This window comes from Leptopilina heterotoma, unplaced genomic scaffold, assembly GCF_015476425.1.
Source record: "Leptopilina heterotoma isolate Lh14 unplaced genomic scaffold, ASM1547642v1 Lhet_251, whole genome shotgun sequence".
In the NCBI taxonomy this organism is placed as follows: Eukaryota; Metazoa; Arthropoda; class Insecta; order Hymenoptera; family Figitidae; genus Leptopilina; species Leptopilina heterotoma.
This window is the reverse complement of record NW_025110965.1, coordinates 1,132,461-1,150,837: the sequence shown is the minus strand read 5'-3', so window position 1 is coordinate 1,150,837 and position 18,377 is coordinate 1,132,461. Positions and strand designations below refer to the sequence as shown.

Here is an 18,377-nt window from a genome sequence, read left to right as displayed (position 1 = left end):
GCAAAATTAGCATCAAACAGCCAAGTAAGGTGGAATCAAACATCCAAAGTGGCGTCAAAATTGTAATTGAACAGCATCAAACAGCCAAGTGTCAGTGTAATCGGTTTTCGGACGGCCAATTTCAGTAAAGTTCCGTCAGCAGCGTCGAGGTTTACAGCGTAGTCCAAAATCGCTCAAAAAAAAAGAAAAGCAAAGGCAATAAATAAAATACAAAATAAATTTCTTTAGTCGAAGTCGAATTGTGGAACGTAGATTCTAATTTTAAAAGTGTCCAACAGGAGGGTCAAAGGTCAAAATTTATAACTTTAATAATTTAAATAATGACAATTTTACTCGGATGTGACGTGCCAAAATTGTCACGTCACAACTACCCTCTCTAAAACCATGTGTGCGGGTCAATCCGCCACATGTCAAAGAATAATTATCGAAATCAAAATTAGTATTTAAGAATTCAATAAACAAAATTGCAAAACTAAATTTTCAGTAAAATATCAGTGGGTCGACTATTAATCGACTAAAATGCTCCGTTCCACTATCGACTCTTATTCGACATATCACTTAAAGCAAGTAATAACAATGTACAATTCAAGTAAATTTTTATGCTAAAGATGAATTGACAGTAAAAAAAATATGATAAGTTTACATATGGGTTTGTAATTCAGTAACAGTGTAAAGTTTTGAGGTACTTCTAAAATCGGGACACGACAAAATTGAACTCTAATAATTTCTATACAGCATCATTTCAGCAAAACAAAATCTTATTACAACATTAAATGACAAAAGCTGCTACCCCGATACCGATCTAGCGATCTGGAAGGGTTCTCAAAAAATTTTTCGTAACTCAAAATTTTAACATTAAATACTTGACTTGTAACATTGGAAAACAACATGACTTTATAATTACGTCATAGAACACAACAAAATTTTTCAAGTTTGCAATTAGCAAAAATAGAAATACGATATATTGTCAAATCTTATTGGATTAATAATTAATTATCAACAACAACTAAATAAGGGGGGGGGGACTATTAATAAGTGAATACGGTGAAATTCGTATCAAAATTAATTATTTATTTTTAAACAACAGTATATAATATCACTCTCAATACAACAAAATAAAAATTTCATCGAGAAACAGTCTTTGATCTCTAAAGGGTTTGGTATTGGAGATAATAAGTTCTAGCGACTTATTTAGTTTGATACGAGAATACATAATACTTGTGATTTTAACGATCTAAATTTAATCGTTATTTAACAAAATTTTCAATATAACGTAAATAATAATCTGAGAATCTAGTTTTCTCTTGTTAGATCTATTTCCGACAGAACTTGTAGTGGGATCTTGTGAATCGCGAGAAGGATTCGACGTCAATCGATTCGTCAGTAGGCGGATCAACAATAATCGTTATAACAGGGGGTAAGTTTGCCTCTGTGGTAGATTGTTCGGGGTTGATGTCGTCAGTTTGTGTCTCGGCACTAACGGCAGAGTCTTTAGGCTCTTGAAGACTACACTTTGGACAGATATTCCTAGTAGGTTCTTCTGGTGGTGATCCGTGATTAGGTTGAGCAGTGATGACGGACATCTTTTCCATATTAATCTTCAGCAATCTAATTTTTTCTTTTAATTTTTCGAATTTGACGTTTTCAGTATTCAAGGTGGCTTCAAGAGATAAGGCCGTGAAAAAGTAACGTCTGAGTTTGTCCCGCGACTTGGAGAGTGATTCCTGTAAATGTTCCATTGTCAGTGATTGTAAGTCGTTGGCCTCAGTGACTAGATTAGCGGACGGAGTAATACCGGCCATTGTTAGTGGGTCTCAGTGAATAATGTTCCTGTAATTCAAAGTTAATATAAGTAAAGAAGCAAAAAAATTTTTTTTTTTCACAAAGATTAGTTATTTATTTATTTTATTTATTCATTTTATTATTATTATTATTATTATTTTATTTATTTATTTATTTATTTTTTTGATAATAAAATTGATTGAAATAGCTTGTTTAATTTCTTTAATTCGTATCGTCATTATTGTGTGGGGGTGGTGAATTTTAGGGTTTTAAATCTTTTATGTGTTGTAACGGTTTTTTCTACACTACTATTATAAGGAAATTAAATATGGAACATTAATAATAAACAATCATTTACAAATCCAAAATAGTTCTGAAACTATAATTTTAAAGTTACTGTAGCTGAATTCTAAGACAATTTTACATACTTAAAACCTGATTTTAACCGAACTTCAATATTTAACCAAAGAAAACGTTACTTGTGCAATCTAGTTCTTTATAATTTGTCTAGGCGGTCCCCGGTAGGGCGCCAGACAATTTTTGTATCGCCGGTATTGTCAACCGGACTAAAACATAATTAACCAAAAATCATTAAATCAAACATTACTCAATACTTAATTAAGACCGACTAAACAAACATTAATATTAACTAGATTTTTCGCACGTGCCGGTACTAGTCAGCTATGCTGGTCGTGGAGAGAGGGGTGAGTTTTGTATTCAAGAAAGAGAAGGTAGTTTAAAACACAGTGACGGAATTATAAATAAATTAACAATCGATTAGATAAAAATAATTAAGTATATTGTACCAACGAAATTCAATTGACAAGTTACAATAAATAGTGATGATCATTTTGTCGTTTATAATTAATAATTAAAATAATAAAAAACCATAAGCAGAATTACTTGAGTATTCTGGGATATAACAAAGAACCATAAATAATATAAATAACTTACAGATTTTGTATCGATGATAAGTTGACTCGTGATAGGGATCATGATTTCATTTTACACTTTTAATTTATTATTTATTAAAGTAAACATTAAACTAATAATTAATTGGAATATTAAACTCACTGTAACATATTATTTAACAATTCGAAACCATAAAAGAATTAAACTGTAACTAACTAGAACTGATTCTAAATCCGCTACATTTTTACTAAAAACCGGAGAAATTAACTAACGATGTTAACACAACAAGGGGTCGATGACAAGAGAGAGATTCAAAAGGTTTTGCAGAATTATTTTAATTTGAAATTAGTACTGAATTTTGGCGTTAGGTGACTTATCGGTATTCTCGATATTTTCATACAAAAAGGGGGTTTTCTCCTACCTTGCTTCTCCCAGAATTCTGAATTACTAATACTATGATACTTAAACTAAAACGATTTTTCCTATGGCAAGATTGCGACCTTCTTGACCATGGAATCTGTCAATTAACCCAAAAGGAGAGCTTCTTTGCCAAACGAAGTCGCTTTCGTTTGACAAAGCAACTCGCCTCTTAACGGAAAGATAAAGGAAAAAAAATAAGGGAAAAATATACGTGAATAAATATCCTCTAAAATCGGGACACCAACTATTCTGAACTCTAAACGGTTATTGACATAACAATAAATATAAACGAAACTCTATTACGATAAAACTAAATCTCACAAGGTGCACTCCCGATACCGAGCTAACGCTCTGGAGGTTCGAAAAAAAGGGACTACTCTCAATTGACTACTTAGGTTCAAATAGTAATGAAAATTGGGGATTGGGAGTATCGGTTCAGATAAGACCACAGAACTTTTAAATTCGACACCAAGTACTTTTTATCTCAGAGACTGAACTCTAATGGTACCAATAGTAATGAAAATTGGGGATTGGAAGTATCGGTTCAGATAAGACTACAGAACTTTTAAATTCGACACCAAGTACTTTTTATCTCAGAGACTGAACTCTAATGGTACAAATAGTATGATAGCGATGGATGTTGTATTAACAATGGTCATGGGGACACAGGACCGGATTATTAGTAAAAGAAGGGACAATAATACATTGAAAGTTATAGTGAGTTAAGTGCATTAAGTGAATTAAGTAAAGTGGTGAAAGTTATCTTATTTTATTATGAAATTGGGACTCCAAGTAGGTACTTCCAAAGGCAACAGAATCCAAGTCTGCGGAAAAGAAAATTATGAATATGAAGGCGTCGCTTCAGATTGAGAAGTAAAATTCTTAAGTTTGTTTAAGATGAGAGTAGTGAAAATTATGAAAAATATTACGAAAGCAAATTGCGTCCAGAAATGTTGCAACGATTTACTTTTAAATTAACACACTTGTACTGTAACGTAAACAAAACGAAAACAAATTGCTTCCAGAAATGTTGCAAAGATTTACTTTCAAATTAACGCACTTGTGCTGTAACGCGTCATTCCGACGCCTTGTCACCAAATTTTCAAAAGATATAATAATAATAATTGTGTTAATCACAAAAGAGAAAGTTATTGTAGAAATCATGGGATTCTATCACGAGTCATTACAATGTGGATTTAACTCAAGTTACAATTTTCTGAGTCAGGAAAAATTTTGTAACACAGGGGTGTTCTCCCCCCCGTCAAAATTAAATAACATAGTGAATGTACGGTGAATATGAAATAGAGTGAAAAATGAGTAATTATAGATTAATCATATCAAGTGAATCGCAAGTGAAGTCAAATATAATTAAACATTAAGTGAAGTATAAGTGAATATAAGTGAAAAAAATTCAAGTGAATTTTTAGTGAAAATGAGTGAAAAATTCAAGTGAATTATAAGTGAAAAATTCAAGTGAATTTTGAATGAAAATGAGTGAAAAATTAATGAAAAATAAGTGAATTATCCTGAGTGGATATAATTTAGTTAAGGTGGGTGAACAATGAGTGAGAATGAGTAAAAATTAATGAAAAATGAGTTAACAATATTCTTATTTTAATAAACCTAGCACTAGCCTTAACGGTGTCGCCGGTATGGATGGTGGTGGTCCCTGGGGATGTTTGTTCCAAACTTCGGGACGTATGGTCCCATCGCCGCCCATTTTTCTGCATCTTTTGGACAGTTCCTGGCCGTGTACCCTCGTCGGCCACACATTTGGCAGAAGATGGTCCGTTTATAAGGGCAGGTGGCGTAGCGGTGACCCGGCCTCTGGCAATTCCAACAGAGGCGTCGAGGGGTTGGGACCAGTACTTGGGCTGGTTCTGGACCTGGTGCTTGACCTCGAGCTGGTTCTGGGCCTCGTTCTCGGGATGGGCCTGGAACTGGTTCTGGGCCTTGGGTTGGTCCTCGTGATGGGCCTGGATCTGGTGTTGGTGAGGGGCTTGGAGCTGACCTTGGTAATGGGATAGAAGTTGGTCTTGGTGTCGATGTACCTGAAACTGGTTCTCCTCTACTATTCCGGAAGCACGTGGGTTCGGATGGCCAGATGCGGGTACCTTCTTTTACCCTTCGACGTGGAGCCCTTCTCCAGTGTTTCTGCCCTCGTTGTCGGAAGTTCGAATCTGAGTGGTAACTCGACGAGTCACCCTCTGTCCACCAGTCAGGCTCTTCATCGCGTTGGCCCTGCTTCCGAAATTTGTCGAACGGGCCTTCCTTACTTTCTGAGTCCGACGAAATTGACTCCCACTCCATCGCCGCTGTAGAGGGCCCCGGCATTGGTTCCCTAGATGGTTCTGGGAGGGGTTCCGGTGAAGACTCCGGACAGGTTTCCTTCCTCGTTTGGGTGGCGGTTTCCTTTCTGCTGGACACGGTTTGTGTTGCTTGGTCGTGCATCACAGGGTCCGGCAGCGGCCAGTCCTGCACCTCGCCTGCAAGTGCTGTTCTCCCAGCTAGGTTGGTCCGCCATCGGATGGGACACTCAGTGTTGTCTCGGTGACTGCACCTTAACACCATCTCCTGCAGCGATCGGAACAATCCTGGTTTGAATTGTTCTAACCATACCAGTGATGGCAGGAACGGTCGAATGGGATCCCAGAAAGGGTCCTCCTCCAATCTAATCTCCATTTCTTCCGGCGGTCCCTGGATTTCGTCTGGACCTTCGATGTCTGGCTCGGGCGGGTTCCAAGGGGGTGGTGTTGGAATTTGGGGAATCTCTTCGGGTTGGTTTTCGGGTGCAGCTACTTGAGGTTCCTCCTCCATTGGCCAGTCCCCATTTTCCCGTTCTTCTTCCCACAGATCCCTATTGTGCCCTATTTCCGCCTCATCTCTCGGTTCACCCATCTCGATCACCTCGATGCTTGAGGAGCTCGACGAATTTGGTGACGATGGCGGTCGGATGTCGTCCTCTTCTTCTCCAAGAAGGTGGCTATCGAGGCTGTCTATCGTCGATAGGTCGTCCTCCGAGTCGGAGATTTGTAGAATCTCCGCCTCATCCATTTGACACGTGGAGTCAGGTGGAGGGTATTCCATTATGAGTCTGTAACATTCTTTTATTGTGATTTTCGAATACACTTACAGGATCCACCACCTGGACGGTAATAAGACGATTTTACTGTAACGTTTATTGAAAAACTGTAACTTTATTGAAAATACTGGAACACTAGATTATACTGTAACTTATTCTGGACGTGAATGTTATACCAAAATACCACATTTGGAATTGGTGTACAGGAACACAAGAAACACAAATATAGACAAATACAAAGACAAACGTTAAAACTCGATGTTGAACATACTGAGTCGTGAGGAATACTGTAACGTTAATTATGTAAGACATTTTAAATTCTGTAACGATTTTTGTTAAGTACTGTAACTAATTTATTACTTTAGGTTAGTCTGGATTATCTTGGAGTGGTGCATGGTAAGGTTTTAGGTCTTGTACCGAAAACTTTCCCATCGATTGCCCCTGTAAATCTTCTAGAACATAAACCACATTTGATATGCGCTTGGTGACAATAAAGGGACCGTGAAATGCATCTGCTAGTTTCGCCATGAAGTGTCTATCTGCGGACGATAGCACGCGTTGCTTTTTCCATACTAAATCACCGACTTCGTATCGTTGGTCGCGTCGTTTGCGGTTATAATAGAGAGATTGTTTTTGGAAGGCACTGTCTAGAGCGTGAACGATACTGCTTCGCAATTCGTTAAGCTGTTGCATTCTTTTAGACCAAGTTAGTGGGGGTTGGTGGACAATGTCCATCTCTCTTTCTAATTCTCGGCGTAGGGATATCGCGGCTGATGGTTCGCGCCCGAAATTAAGGAACGCTGGAGTACTTTGGATTGAGGAATGGTACGCTGTGTTGTGTGCAAAACGAAATTCTGGGAGGTGTAGGTCCCATTCACGGTGACTTCTTTCTATAAATGCGATTATCATGGTGCGTACTACTCGATTTACTCGTTCGACAGGGTCGGCCTGAGGTCGATAGGGTGGAGTGGTCATGTGTCGAAATCCTATTTTAGTCGCTAGGGCTTTCATGTTATTGTTTATAAATTCGGTACCGTTGTCTGTAAGTAAAACTTTAGGTGACCCCCAACGGTTAATAACTAAGTCCTGTAACGCTGCTGATATTGTTAGACCTGTAGCTTTTCTTAAAGGCTGTATCTCTATCCATTTGGTGTAAAGGTCTTGAATGACCAAAATGTACACGTTACCTCTGGAGCCAGGAGTCAAAGGTCCCATTATATCTGTAGCTACCACTGTCCAGGGTTCTTCAACAGTCTTTTTTCCCATAAAACCAACAGGTCGGATTTGCTCGACCTTGGTGCGTTGACAAGTTTCACAATGCCTAACAAAAGAAACAACATCTTTGAACATGCTTGGCCAATAGTATTGAGTTGCGATTCTGCGATGAGTCTTCTCTACACCAAAATGCCCTGACTGAGGAGTTGAATGGTTTTCCTGTAGGACCTGTAGACGACATTCCCTGTAGAGTACCAACTTCCAGGCATTTAAATCTGTGACTTCGGTTTCTGGAAAATCAGCTGGTTTGTGGTAATAGAGCCGATTATCTTCAATTTTCCAGTTTGGGAACCTGTCGGGGTGTTGTTCGACTTCCTGTAGACGCTTCAGGTACCATCGGTCTTCTATCACTTCAATTTGGTTAACCTGATCCGACATTTGTTCAGGTATGCGCGATAAAGCATCTGGAACGTGGTGAAGTGCTCCTTTCCGGTGGATGATCGTCAGGTCATATTCCAAGAGTTCTAGAGCCCATCTTGCGAGTCGACCAGTTGGATTTTTCAGGTTGTGTAGCCAACGTAAACTACTGTGATCCGTTATTACTGTGAATGAATAGCCTTCTAAGTAACAACGGAACTTTTTGACGGACCAAACTACGGCTAAACATTCCAGTTCTGTGACTGTGTAGTTCTTCTCAGCATTTGAAAGGGCACGACTAGCGTAAGCAATCACTCGTTCTTGTCCTTCAATATTTTGGGTCAACACTGCTCCTAATCCGACTGAACTTGCGTCGGTTTGTAAGGTGAATGGTAGTTTGAAGTTTGGCACTCGCCAATGTTGGAGTGCTTGTTAATAGTAATTTTAATGTGTTAAAAGCACTCTCTTGTTCTTCCTTCCATTCCCAGGGTTGATTTTTCCTCACTAGTTTGTAGAGTGGAGCAGCTTTTGTTGCATATTCAGGAATGAACCTTCTGTACCAAGATGCCATTCCAAGGAAACGGTGTAGTTGTTTCACTGTTCGTGGTTGTGGGTATTCCAGGACCGCCGAAGTTTTCTCAGGGTCTGTTTGTAATCCTTCGTAATTGACTCGGAATCCAAGATATCGTAGTTCAGCACAGCAGAAATGACTCTTGTTTCTGTTGATTACCATGTTGGCCTTTTTGATGTTTGCAAGGACCTTGTCAAGCCAATGCAAATGCTCCTCGAAAGTCTCCGTTACGACTACGATGTCATCCAAATAACAAAACACGTGAGGGAACAATGCTGGACCAATAACACGATCCATGAGCCTCTGGAATGTGGCTGGTGCGTTGCTCAGACCGAAGGACATCCTCTTGAATTGAAATAAGCCTCTGCCTGGTACAATAAATGCAGTTATCGGCTTAGCTCTTTCTGTTAGTGGAACATGAAGATATGCTGATGTTAAGTCCAAAGTTGTGATGAAATTACATTGCTTTAACTGATCTAAAATTCCGATCATATTTGGGATTGGATATGCATCTTTTTTTTGTACAGGAGTTTACTTTACGGTAGTCTATACAAGGTCGCCATTTCCCATCTGCCTTTTTTGTCAATACTGGAGGGCTTGCCCAATCTGCTTGTGAAGGCTCTATGATGTCTTGTCTTAACCATTCATCTGTTTCTTTCCACAATGCTTCTAGTTTTATTGGTGTCATCGCAAAAGCCTTTTGTCGAATTGGTGGATGGTCGCCGATGTCAATATCATGTTCAGCCATTGGTGTAATTGGTAGTTTATCCGGTTGTGGCGGTATCCTTTCATCGAGGAACTTTTTTAAAATTTCGGACTGTTCGTCACTTAATATCTGTAACCCATTGCAAACTGTAACACGATCTGTAGAATTTTCTGGAATAAATGTGAATGTAGAGTTCGGGTCGTCTCTATAGTACCAACTTTTTGCGGCAAAATCGACTATCAAACCGGCTTGTATCAGAAAATCTAACCCTAGTATACACGGATGTGATAGGACTGGCATTATTAAGAGATTAACTTGAAAATTTCGGTTTTTCAATTTTATTTCGGTGTCGATTGCATATTCGATACGGAGGTTATTACCATTCGCGACTGTAACTCTACGAGCAGGAATTGGTTTCGCGGTTAATCCCATATTTTTTATTAATTCAATCCCTGTTTGACCAAGGAATGATTTACTAGCCCCAGAATCGAGTAGAGCCCTAATCTCACGTCCTGCAAGGGTGAAGTCAACACAGAATGCTACTTGTCTTTTGTTTGAGACCGAATTCGCAAAATCGATTATTTCTGTATTATTCTGTAACTTTAAGCACTGTTCGAAAGGTGGGTTTTTTATGTTCTGTAACTGATTTTCCGACGTTATTTCTGAAAGCGATACACTTGTCGGGATAGTGTTCACTATTGAGAGTTTCCCTTATTACAATGGGGGCAATCTCGTTTAGTAACACCTGAGGCTCGACAACGGTAACAAAATCTACGTTTAGGTTCTGGGCATAATCTGTGACCATGACCAGTTTTGTCGCAATTCCAACATCTAAATTCAGTGTCACTTGTTTCATTTCTATTAGTATTTACCGCGGGTGACGCTTGATTCACTAAATTGGATGTTTTAGATTCACTAAATTTAGCTTTGGTACCAGATCTTGTTGTAGGTAACTTAGAATAATCACTTGTTTGTTGTTGATTGTGTCGTTGTAGTAACAAGGAGTCTAATACGTCACTGTAACCTTCGGCATTGTTCTGTAACGGTACACTATGATCAACTGCCGCATGTAATTGATCAGTTTTCGAAAAGTGCTGTAATGGTCGAGGTGGTTGGCAGTGTGCCTTACGAGGTCCTGAGTACGCATATGCTGGACACATAGAGTTTTCTGGTAGTGGTGGGGGCGATATTGGTTTACACTTTGAAGTGTTCTTTCTTGGCGTGACGCGTACGCTTCTAAATCGTCCATAGTTAGGTTTCTGTGCAATGGGATTACTAGTTTGAATGCCGGTAACATATTTCTGTGAGCATAGCGGATGCATTCCCATTCTGACCATAGTGGGTCATAACGGGCTGCCTAACGTATATGCTGTTGTTTTGAAAGCACCGATTCTAATGATTCGATAGTATCACTTTCTTTGAAACAAAAGCATATTTCTCAAATTGACAGCATACTATGTTAATTCGAAGGTGAATCCTTTTGAATCAATAAACAAAATTTTTTAATTTAACAGTATATGCTTTTGAGTCAATGACTATAACTTTTAAATTTAAAAGCATCATTTTTATGATTCAAAAATTTGTACTCTTAATTTTTTTAGTTGTTGCTATCAATTGAATAACACCATACTGTTAATTCAATTCTTTTATGTGGTTAAATATATACCAACGATAAATTGAAAAAAGGGAATTTTTGTTCACATGTTTTTTATATACTATAATTAATTCTCACACCTTTAACACAACACTTTTTATACACATCTTTTTTTTCAATTTTTCACACTAACATATACATCTTTATTATTATTTTCATTTTTTCCAACGGCTAAACACACACACACATACACATTCAAACACACTTATCTTTTTTAGTCAGAAAAATACGGCTATTCCCAAGCGGTCACCCATCCATTTAGTAACCGCGACCAACGACGCTTAACTTCCGTGATAGACGAGAACCGCCGCGCTGCAATGTAATACATCCGCTTCTCAACGTTGGGCTCTTACTTTATGGTTAAATACCGTGCTCGAGATTTTTCGCGTATATAAGGGAATTTATATAGGGAATTTATATTTAACTAGTCATTAATTAATTAAAAGAATTTAAATAATACTTTTTTATATTGGAATCTCAAAAACGACAGGTTTAATAAACATATAAATATATGTGGGTAAGTATTTCAATAAATTTAGTACCTGTCAATGTCTCAAAACATAGTGTTCTTATTTTTATAGCATATGCTATAGGCAGTCCGCAATAGCACCACTCATTGAAACGAAAGCATATGCTTTCGTTTTCAGAGCGCGCTTCTTTAGAGCAAACAATTTTTCATTTGATTTAAATTTACATGCATTTTCTTCAAATTTATCTATTAGATGCTTCAAATGAATAATGTCAAAGAAGCAATAAATTATTCTGTTGCTATGTACAGATGAACTATAGAAACAATTTGCACAATATCATTAATTCTACAGTACCGTACTTTTAATTTAAACAGTTTCATTTTTTCATTTTAAGCAATATACTTTTCGATTAATAAATGTGTCATTGAATCAATGACGGGGAATTCAATAGCATGGAGATATTTGATTCAACAGCACTTTTTTTTCAGTGTAGGTTGTTGATTGTTTGGTCTTCTTTCCGTGTTCCCATAATCGTCAAGTTGGTAGTCTTGGGGGTTTGGAAAGACTCGATGCCTATTAAAGTTACGTGATTCCCTAAAATTGTTGGAACGAGAGTAACGACCGCAAGTGGTATTGACATTATCAAAATTAAATTCCGCATTCGGACCAAGTTAAATGTTGGGTTCCCGTAACACTTGATTTTGACGCATTTGATCACCATCATTTCTCATATTATTATCATCGTGACCAAAATATAGGTCGTGTAGTAATGGTTGTAGTTGTGATGGTTCGGAGGTGTCTGATTTTATAGACTGTCGGTCGTCCATTTTCTTTTTACTTTTTACCTTTTAATAAATTTCTGTAACTTTATTTTTTCTTTGAAAATTATTTAAAAAATCAAATTTCTGTAACTGTTTCTCACAAGGATGTTCTCAAAATTTTAATTTCTGTAACTATTTTTTTTGTGAAAATATCGAAACTTCAATATCTGTAACTATTTTATACAAAAATGTGCAAAAATGTAAATTTTGCAACTGATTTTTGTTCCTCAAAATAATTTTAGAATAATTTTGTAATTAATTTTGTTCCTAAAAATATTTTGAAATTAATTTTCGTGATTACTTTTCACGAATTACTTGGAACTCAAAGTTTTATCTTTAATCTAACTTTACAAAAATATTTTCAATCCAATTTGTGTAATTGATTTTCACGAGATGCTAAAAAATCAAAATTTTATAATTGATTTTACGTTATAAATTCAACTTCTGTAACTAATTTTCTTGAGATACTCGAAAATCGAAATTTTATAATTAATTTCACTTTATAAATTCGATTTCTGTAACTATTTCTCGCGAAATATTCGAAATTTGATTTTTGTAACTTTCTATACCAAGGTACTGTATGAATAAAAGTAAGAGAATACACTTCAATGGGTTAGACGGAGAAAGATATAGTGCATATGCACTGATCTTGGTTGCTTGAAAGTACGAACGATCGCACAAAGCAGAGACTCGATAGGACGGAGAACGCACTATAGGAGTGAGCGAGAGCGAGTATATCACTGGCGCGAAAGGAACAGAGGGGAAGCACGTTTCTGTACTCGCACGCTTTACACACTACTACTAACCCGACACCATGAGTAACACTCACGCATACCAAATAGACGCCGGTAGGACGCTAGCACATGGCGAGAAAAGGAAATTTACACATGAAATTTTCCACACTGAATTGAATTAAGACACGAGAAATATCAATAGGATCTTTTGTATTGACTTACCGAATAGAAGATTTCACCAAAATTGACCACTGGGTGCTGGCTAAAGAGCGAATAACCCTGTACCACACACACACCAAGGTTTCTTTTCGTGTATACGAAAGTAAAAATTTAAAGAAAACTGTAACCGATAATATATTTACTGTAACAAAAAATTAAACAAACAGGATAGCACTACTCCGATAACAACCGGGGATATTAATTAATAATAATTTATTAATTAACTGCCAATTGTCACCACTGCAGCAAAAGAGAACTTTCCAAAGAAAACTGTAAAGTGCGAAACCTCGACTAATATATTCAGTATCCGGGAAACTAATGAGCATGGCGTCGACCACTTGTTAGGGACATGGTCTTCCCTCGGGTGAGGGGGGGTGTCCCCACTTGCGAATTTCCCCCAAAATTTCCAATTTTCAGAGGTAGGGCAAGTCATGTGATCACTCAGTTTTTTCTATATTCGCCCTTACAGAGGACAAATTTAAATTACAAATAAGAGATAATAATAACTTCGTAAATAACAGTTAATTAATTTCGTCGATTCAAAAGAGATAAAATATAATTAACAACAGAAGCTTACAAACTTGGTTCATTATTATTGACTTTCAATAATTATAAGCCAAGTAAAGGTTACTGTAACAATGGCTAAAATATTAAAATTCTAAAAATAAACAATTTTCCGAAACAAATCATCGAGACAAAATGAAATTGGACAATAAAGCATGTATAATACTTTGCATCAATCTATTGTCAACAACAAAATAATCATCATTCCTTTCGAAATAAAATTTCCTAATTAAAAATTCTTTCAAAAAAAGAAAACAGAGATTAGAGACATTGAATTTTTTCAAATTTTAGTTTTCTGTTATGAAAAATAATATTAGTCAATTACAATACTCCCTTCATCTTTTTTTTTGTAAATTAAAAAAATATGAGATTTATACATGAAAATAGATAAATTGGCCGATTCTTATGATAGTACATTAAAAAAATTGAATCAGTTACTTTACATATTTTAATTATCTGTAACACACTTTAACAACATGACTAAAAAATAAATTTCTTTTTTTTTTCTAAAAAATTTTCTTTTCTTTATTACTCACTGAACTACCTTCTCAAAAATATTGACTTGTGCGCCCCACGTTGGGCGCCAAATTGTAACGCTTTTTTCTACACTACTATTATAAGGAAATTAAATATGGAACATTAATAATAAACAATCATTTACAAATCCAAAATAGTTCTGAAACTATAATTTTAAAGTTACTGTAGCTGAATTCTAAGACAATTTTACATACTTAAAACCTGATTTTAACCGAACTTCAATATTTAACCAAAGAAAACGTTACTTGTGCAATCTAGTTCTTTATAATTTGTCTAGGCGGTCCCCGGTAGGGCGCCAGACAATTTTTGTATCGCCGGTATTGTCAACCGGACTAAAACATAATTAACCAAAAATCATTAAATCAAACATTACTCAATACTTAATTAAGACCGACTAAACAAACATTAATATTAACTAGATTTTTCGCACGTGCCGGTACTAGTCAGCTATGCTGGTCGTGGAGAGAGGGGTGAGTTTTGTATTCAAGAAAGAGAAGGTAGTTTAAAACACAGTGACGGAATTATAAATAAATTAACAATCGATTAGATAAAAATAATTAAGTATATTGTACCAACGAAATTCAATTGACAAGTTACAATAAATAGTGATGATCATTTTGTCGTTTATAATTAATAATTAAAATAATAAAAAACCATAAGCAGAATTACTTGAGTATTCTGGGTTATAACAAAGAACCATAAATAATATAAATAACTTACAGATTTTGTATCGATGATAAGTTGACTCGTGATAGGGATCATGATTTCATTTTACACTTTTAATTTATTATTTATTAAAGTAAACATTAAACTAATAATTAATTGGAATATTAAACTCACTGTAACATATTATTTAACAATTCGAAACCATAAAAGAATTAAACTGTCACTAACTAGAACTGATTCTAAATCCGCCACATTTTTACTAAAAACCGGAGAAATTAACTAACGATGTTAACACAACAAGGGGTCGATGACAAGAGAGAGATTCAAAAGGTTTTGCAGAATTATTTTAATTTGAAATTAGTACTGAATTTTGGCGTTAGGTGACTTATCGGTATTCTCGATATTTTCATACAAAAAGGGGGTTTTCTCCTACCTTGCTTCTCCCAGAATTCTGAATTACTAATACTATGATACTTAAACTAAAACGATTTTTCCTATGGCAAGATTGCGACCTTCTTGACCATGGAATCTGTCAATTAACCCAAAAGGAGAGCTTCTTTGCCAAACGAAGTCGCTTTCGTTTGACAAAGCCTGCCAACTCACTAAAACTAAACTAATTTATCAAAATTCCTTAGTATGGAGCGCCAATGTTTCAATTGGACTTCTGCTAAGTGTAGAATAATTACTTAAACAAATACTTAAACAGACACTGTAACAAATTTACTTTAACAAAGACAATTAATATTACCAAAATTCAAATACTAGAAAAAATGTTCTCAGATTAGTGCTTTTGTGACGTAAATCGTAAAAATAACGTCACAGTGTACTTTACGTATCTTTTTACCTTCAAGATCGCTAATATCATATACTATAGAAGAGTGGACTTTGGAAATTCGGTAAGGACCAGTGTATAATGGACACAATTTAGCAGAGAAATTTTTTTCTTTAGAGGAAAGCTGATGATTTCGTACTAGCACTAATCTTCCTATACTATAACGAAATTCCCTGCGTCTCAAGTTATAATACTTTGATTGTTTTTCGTAAGCGTCATCTAAATTTTTGATTATCCAATCTCGCACAATAGTTAAGTTTTTCATTCGGTCGTTCCATTCAGCAGGAGATTGAGTCTCGACTTCGGTGACATTTTCTACTCTTTTACGCAAATCATTAATTGATTTTGGCTCGCGCCCTAAATTGAGGAAAGCAGGAGTTGCTTTTAAACTTGAATGATACGCAGTATTATACGCAAATCTGAATTCAGGCAAATTCACATCCCAATCTCTGTGATCTCCTTGGATGTAAGAAATAATCATTGTTTTTAATATTCTATTTACTCTCTCAACGGGATTAGCCTGTGGGTGATAAGGGGGAGTAGTCGAGTGGACGATATTATATTCTTTACACATGGAACGAATTACGTTATTAATGAACTCAGTGCCATTATCAGTTAATATTACTTGGGGTGCTCCCCATCGGTTAATTACGAGTTCGCGAAACAAATCTTTAATCTTCTTTCCGTTGGCTGATCTTAACGGAGCACACTCTAACCATTTAGTAAATAAATCCTGAATGACTAAGATATATTGGAATTGAGATTTACTGCGAGGCAATGGACCAATAATATCTGCCGCGACAACAGTCCACGGTTCTTCGGCTACGCGTCGACCCATGAATCCAGGAGGTGATGCTTGATCCACTTTACACGATTGACAAATATCGCAATTTCTAACATATGCAGCTACTTGACGAAAGGAATCAGGCCAATAATAATTTTTAGAAATACGCATATAAGTTATAAGCATATAAGTAGATATATCTTGGGACAGTTTTAAAATTACGGATACTAAATATCCAGGATAAACAAAATAAAAGGTACTAAATACCCAAAAAAAATATAATAATAGAACTAAATTCTATAAAAGATATAGCAACAAAAAAAATTAACTTATTAAAATTCTTAAATTGAAACTCTCCAAGATAAATATTAATTTCGATGCCGGTCGACTAGCAAAGAAGGAGGAGGGAGGATTCGAGAAAATCATATTCAAAATATCACATTAAATAAAGATTTATTATAATATTCAATTATTTGGACAAATTTTACAATTAAACAAAGTGCTCACATAGATAAACAATTTTTCATTAATTATCATAATTAAATTAATGTGGTCAGCCAAAATTCGTAACGCAAAATCGTAATACAAAGAAGATAATAGGGCAAATTAAATAAAAATTGGTCAAATCTCATTTTATAAATAATAGGGTTTTCTTCCTCAATCAAAAGAGGGACAATTAAATATAAATGGAACAACTCCATTTGTTCAAAAAGGGATTTTCTTAGCAAATTAAGAAAGAAAAAGGGGAAGAAATTGTAAACGGTACGACTTCATTTACAATTTTCACAAAATTACACTAATAAAAGATAAATAACAACAAATTAAATAATTAAAATGAAATAAAAGGGACAAATAGTAAAATGAGAGACTCTGGCTGCATGGTTGAGTAAGAGTAAAAGAAATTAAGACGCTATTAACACACTCTTACTTAACCATGAGGCCGGCTGAACCACTTGTTACATTAAAAGGAAAATTTTACATTTCACAAATAAAAAGAAGATAAAAGAGCAGTTATTACACTTACATTACGCACTTACAGCGAAGATCCTCCAAAAAGAGAAAGAGCGATGAATATCGTCGATCACACAAAAAAAGAAACTATAATAATTTTCAATAAAAGAAAAACTAATTTAATTAATTTAATTAATTTTGATTATTATTGTTATTGGATTAACCTGGTGGTCTCGTTCCTTTAAAATAATATTCCGTTTCAGTTTTGTAAAAAATCCCTTTTGTATAATTTTTGCTGACGTGGTTCACTTTTGAACCTGGCGCTTAACATTTTGTAATTTAGTTTCTTTTTTTTTAATTGAGCTTGAATTTTGTTCCGAAGGTGATCGCTTAAATCTTTATGGCAGAAAGATAGCGATAATATTTTGATTTTGCAGAAAATGGTCTTAGATTGTTGACTTGAAATAAAATAAATTTCATTTTGCCATTGCGAAATTAAAAATATCTCACAGGCACTTATCGCGTCGCTAAATCCTATAGACCACCCCCCACTCCTGAACGCTCTCTGCTACCCGACTTTGCGTATCGTGAAACTCGCGGTCGCACAGCTCACAGAAAAGAAAAATTTAATTTAGTCTCAGAGTCTTCCGGTGAAGAAGATGTAGAACTTTCTCTCCTTACCGACGAAAAACGTTCCTCGAAAAATAAGAATAGCGCTAAAAATACCGATCAAAATAAAAATAAAAGTAAAAACTCTGCTTCTAAAAATGACAATAATTCATCGTCAAATAAAAAGAACGATTCTAATATTTCTTCTGAAAATTCACGAACATCCAATGTTGTTTGTTGGAACTGCCAAAAAGAGGGACATCGAAATTTTGATTGTAAAGAACCTCGTACTATATTTTGCTTTGGTTGCGGTAAAAGAGAAATAACGCGACCTAATTGTCCAACTTGTCAGGAAAACAGAAACAGGAGCCGTTAAACAGGGCCGTAGCGACTCCTCTTCGAAATCTTTTGCCTTTTGATGATCAATTAAA

The 18,377-nt window shown here is 35.6% G+C and overlaps 1 protein-coding gene across 1 annotated transcript; it reads right to left on the bottom strand.

The window, feature by feature from the left end:
• Positions 1-1,024: 1,024 nt before the first annotated feature.
• On the bottom strand, positions 1,025-13,399 carry LOC122503247. Its single transcript, XM_043613722.1, has 2 exons — positions 13,007-13,399; positions 1,025-1,830 (listed from the first exon to the last, which is right to left on the bottom strand). The coding sequence occupies exon 2, from the start codon at positions 1,800-1,802 to the stop codon at positions 1,314-1,316; it is 489 nt and encodes a 162-aa protein (XP_043469657.1). The 5' UTR covers positions 1,803-1,830; positions 13,007-13,399; the 3' UTR covers positions 1,025-1,313.
• Between the last annotated feature and the right edge of the window lie 4,978 nt (positions 13,400-18,377).

Excerpts from the sequence above, each read along its gene's own strand:
- LOC122503247 (XM_043613722.1), bottom strand. The coding sequence starts at position 1,802 with ATGGCCGGTATTACTCCGTCCGCTAATCTAGTCACTGAGGCCAACGAC.